Raw genomic sequence first — 4,860 nt, 5'->3', positions numbered from 1 at the left:
CATTCCGGCCTGCAATTGCCTATGTAATATATTTTCTAACTAGAGGAGCTTGGCAGAGGTGCTAACCACTTCCTCAAAGCGAGAGAGAAGGCAGCTTTTTAAATTCAAGCATACCTGTAGGATGGTAGTGGCAAAGGTCCACCAACATGTTGTCTGGGTGCCTGCTTGCTCATGAAAAGGTGTGGTGATAGGGAAGGGAATGAAAATGGTGAACAAAAAAAATGCTTCGAATTTAGGTTAGTCATCTTAATGGTACACATTTTTAATAAACTTGCTAACTGAATTTAAAACCAGCTTGTCTTTTCTCGGTTGAACGTCTTTCTGTATCCATGGTATAAAGTGGTTTTACAAATCAATTATAGCAAAGCATTTCTTAATTAACAAATGTCAGACACAATGCCACAAAAGGCCTAAATTTGTATAAGGAAATAGATGGCAGTTATAATGCTATGGGGGACAGCCACTGTGTGTCCCCACAGCCATGTGGAGCCAGTAGTCCTGGTTACTGAACAGAACAAAATTGTAGAAGTTCTCTCCTCCCTTGTGATACCCATGTTCGCTTTCTCCCCAGGAAACCGGGCTGTCTGCAAAGCCATGGACTGTCATACTAACCCACTGGGCCAACTTGGGTTCCTCAAAATAGACTCTGGAAAAAAAAAAGTCTGCGATAAATGCCATAGCAAGTATCAGATTACAACTGTAACACAGTAAGTAGAGTCATGAAGAATTATAATTTTGAACAAGTACAAGCCATGAGTCAGAAATGCAATGAAGTCTTGGTAACAATTCTGAGCCCAATTACCATCAACAATTCACTTTAGAACAACTAAAGCTACAACATCTCCCTGATAAAATGAATACAAAGCCAACCAACAGGAATTAAAATCAAATGAAATTTAAAAGGTAGGTCACAAGTATAAAATACATTAAAACATTTTTATTGCAATATTGGGTTCAAAGATACATCACATGTCAATGTAGGGAATATGGGTATTAATGATCTAAATAGAGCACGTTAATTTTTTTTTAAACTTCAAGGTAAAAACTTATTAAATCATCATTTGCTTGATGGCAATGTATCAAACATACACACTTGTATAACTGTCAGGTACCCGTCTACTTTCAATAAACAGTGAAATTATTTTGGGAACCTTATTTTGAGCTGTTATTAGTAGCAGATGTGCTGATATGCCTATCTTGAAAGCATGGTTACAGATTTGTTACTGCTTCAGTGGCCGTTGTTGGGGAGGAAATATCTGATCACTGTTCAGCCAAGCTACGAGATGAAGCATAGCCCAATGGTCAATACGCCATTTTTGAGCAGAGCAATACTGTTACCAACTGGCTCATTCACTGTAGAAGACAAACGGCACTCATGTACAAGAATTTCCAACCTCCAGCACAAGACTGACCAATTTATGGATAATTACCTATTGCAAAAACTACCAAAATAATGCATATATTAATAACCCTGCGTGCTGAGAAACCTGCACTGGTTTCAAGTCCTATTACTAAAGCATTTGTTTTCACTACAGAATAAAATTTATCATCATCATCATCATCATAGGCGGTCCCTTGAACGAGGATGACTTGCTTCCACGAGAGTTCACAGGTGTTTCAATAAAGGACCCGATGCTCCAGTCCTGAACTGTGACTATATCCCATTTGGCAATGAGATAGGATTTTTTGAATGATTTAAAGCTGAAATTTTATTGGTGAAGGATTCAACCAGCCGACAGAGAGACCTTGGAAGCTTCTGTTTTTGGAAAAAGCTACAAAATCAGAGGTAAAATACAGCACACTGTGTGAACAGCTAGAGATTAAAATGGCAGCACCCGCAGGTGTAATGGGACACTTGAGTGAATATAGACATGACCGTGAACGTTTTAAAGCGTATGTGGATCGGCTAGAAATGTATTTCACTGCAAATAACATAATCGAAGTTCCAGAGAATGCAGTCCAGAATCAGGCGATATTGGAACGGAAGCGAGCTATCTTCTTCGGAAGTTGGACCGGCATTGTATGAAACTCTGGTAAATCTGCTTGCGCCCGACGAGCCAAAGGACACAACGCTTAGAGATTTTAACGAAGCTGGAGCAGCACTATAACTCCAAACCATTAGAAATTGCTGAAAGCTATCGTTTCGAGATACGAAATCAAAAGGCTGATGAAAGTATCAGTGATTATATCGTAGCTTTAAAAAAGCTATCTATTCACTATAATTTTGGAAACTTTCAAAACCGAGCATTGCGGATCATTTTATTTATGGGGTGTAAAATGATGCGATCAGAAGAAAGTTATTGACGATGGATGACTTGACTTTTGAGCTCGTCAGACAGCGAGGTCGATGAGCATGGCCGAACAATATTCCCGAGAATTTCATAATAATTACGGTCGTCAGTCAACCGAGGTAAATCGCCTGCAGGTTCAAAGTAAAAGATGGTGAGGGCCCAAAGTCTCAGAAACTGGAAATTCTAACAGAGCGTTGAAGTTATGCTATAGGTGCCTGGGACAACACGTTGCTCAAAGTTGTCCATACGTGAAGGCAGAGTGTTTCTTCTGCAGAAAGACTGGGCATCTTGCGAAGGCATGCTGACTGAAGGGTAAACCAGCTTTTAAAGCTATGAGTCCAGCATTCAAAGCTATGAGTAGAAATTTCCAGAGACTACATAGCATGGAAGAACAACAACAGGATGAGGAGATGTTAAAGAGTTACATGTCATGAGGAGCACGAGGTTAATGGACAGCGATTCGGAAAGCATCAAAATCCACATAGATATTGCGGGATTCAAGATACCGATGGAAATCGACATGGGTGCATCCATGAGTGTGGTACCGGAGTCGCTATACCTCTACAAAATGCATGATTTCCCATTGGAGAAATCCAAGATAGAGCTGCGAGGCTACTCTGGAGAGAAAATTCCTGTGGTAGATCGTATCACCGTAATGGTGAAATACAAGGATCAATTTCAGAACTTGCCTCTAATAGTAGTGAAAGGAGACAAGCCTGCCTTACTAGGAAGAAATTGGTTGAGATCACTGAAGCTGGATTGGAGTGAGATTTTCTGTGTGGAAGCGAGATTTGTATCAACGGATGATGTTATCAAGAAGTATCCGAAGGTGTTCTGCGAAACGGGCAGTCCGATCCAAGGCTTCAAGGTGAGTGTCAGGGTACAGAAGGATGCTAGATCGGTTTACTACAAGTCACGTTCCATACCATATGCACTCAAGGAGAAAGTTGAACAAGAACTCAAAAGACTAGAGACTGAGAACATTGTTTGTAAGACAGAGCGATGTAATTGGGCTACACCCATTGTTGTAGTCCGATGGTAAGGTAAGATTGTGTGGTGATTATAAAGTAACCGTAAACCAGGTTCTAGAGGGTAATGTCCCCAATACATTGACGAATATAGAAGATTTGTTCACAACACTGACAGGTGGTCAGATTTTCTCAAAACTGGATCTTACTAATGCCTACTTACAGCTTGAACTAGATGAGGAGTCCAAGTCATGCTTGACTATAAATACTTATCTAGGCCTATATCAATTTAATAGGCTACCATTTGGAGTGTCTTCCACCCCTGCTATATTCCAAGGGGTGATGAATCAGATTTTGCAAAGTATTGAAGGGGTAGTATGTGATTTGGATGACATCGTAATTTCAGCACCAAATAGGCAAATTCATAATAAAATATTGAATGAAGTCCTCAAACGGCTAGAGAAGCACAGAGTACGAGTGTCTGCTCGTAAGTGTGAGTTATTTAAAAACTCAGTGGAGTACTTAGGGTACAGAGTAGACAAAGATGGTTTACAACCAACCATGGAAAAATTGGATGCAATTAGAAATGCACCCACTCCCAGGAATGTCACTGAACTTCGTTCATTCTTGGGTCTTTTAAACTATTATGGGAAGTTCCTACCAAATTTGGCTACAGTATTACATCCACTGAATGAACTATTGAAAAAGCAGGTTCATTGGAAGTGATCAAAAGAATGCGATACAACATTCAAGGAGTGTAAAAGCAAATTGGTAGAGAGCACCATGTTAGTTCACTATGACATATCTAAGGAGATTAAGCTAGCATGTGATGCCTCTCCATATGGAGTTGGAGCAGTGATCTCTCATGTATCAAGTAGTGGGGAGGAGAGACCAATTACTTTTGCTTCACGCACTCTCAGTGCCAGAGAGAGTAATTATGTACAAATTGAAAGGGAAGCTTTTGCATTGATTTTTGGGGTCAAGAAGTTCCACAAGTACTTGTATGGTCATAAGTTTACCATCATTACAGACCATAAACTCCTGACAGCAATCCTCCATCCAAAGTCCCCAGTTCCAACATTAGCTGCAGCCCGAATGCAGAGATGGACTTTGATTTTGTCAGCATATACATATGATATTGAATACAGACGATCAGCTGATCACAGTAATACTGATGCAATGTCTAGATTGCCTTCCCCACTGCAAGTTACACCGGATAGGGAAGAAGTGTTTTATTTTTCATACATTGATGAACTGCCAGTCACAGCTGAAAAGATTGGTCGAGCAACCAAACGTTACCCAGTGATGTCAAAGGTGTATGAGTATATTGCAAATGGATGGCCAAACCAGGTAACAAAGATTTTCATCCATTCTTCATTCGAAGGAATGAATTATCAGTCGATAAAGATTGTATCATGTGGGGTGCAAGAGTGGTTATACCAAATAAATTTAGGTCCAAGTTATTAGCAGACCTCCATGACCAGCACCTGGGAATGTGCTTGACCAAGAGTTTTGCACGCAGTTATTTATGGTGGTCAGGTCTTGATAAAGATATAGAGTACATCATGAGTCGGTGTACGACATGCCAATCGGTAAGCAAG

General features: G+C 40.2%; 1 protein-coding gene across 6 annotated transcripts in view; it reads right to left on the bottom strand.

Moving 5' to 3' along the window:
• Positions 1-241: 241 nt before the first annotated feature.
• rpp40 (ribonuclease P/MRP 40 subunit) overlaps positions 242-4,860 on the bottom strand; it is a 73,730-nt gene continuing 69,111 nt past the window's right edge. For all 6 annotated transcript variants that reach the window (XM_070879798.1, XM_070879791.1, XM_070879792.1 and 3 more), the window contains exon 8: positions 242-646. In XM_070879798.1, coding sequence (XP_070735899.1) covers positions 448-646 — 199 coding nt within the window. In that variant the 3' untranslated portion in view covers positions 242-447. The remainder of the gene's footprint in view (positions 647-4,860) is intronic.

The sequence above is a fragment of the Pristiophorus japonicus genome, chromosome 5 (assembly GCF_044704955.1).
Source record: "Pristiophorus japonicus isolate sPriJap1 chromosome 5, sPriJap1.hap1, whole genome shotgun sequence".
NCBI lineage: Eukaryota > Metazoa > Chordata > Chondrichthyes > Pristiophoridae > Pristiophorus > Pristiophorus japonicus.
The sequence above is the reverse complement of the archived record's forward strand: the minus strand, read 5'-3'. Positions and strand labels throughout refer to the sequence as shown.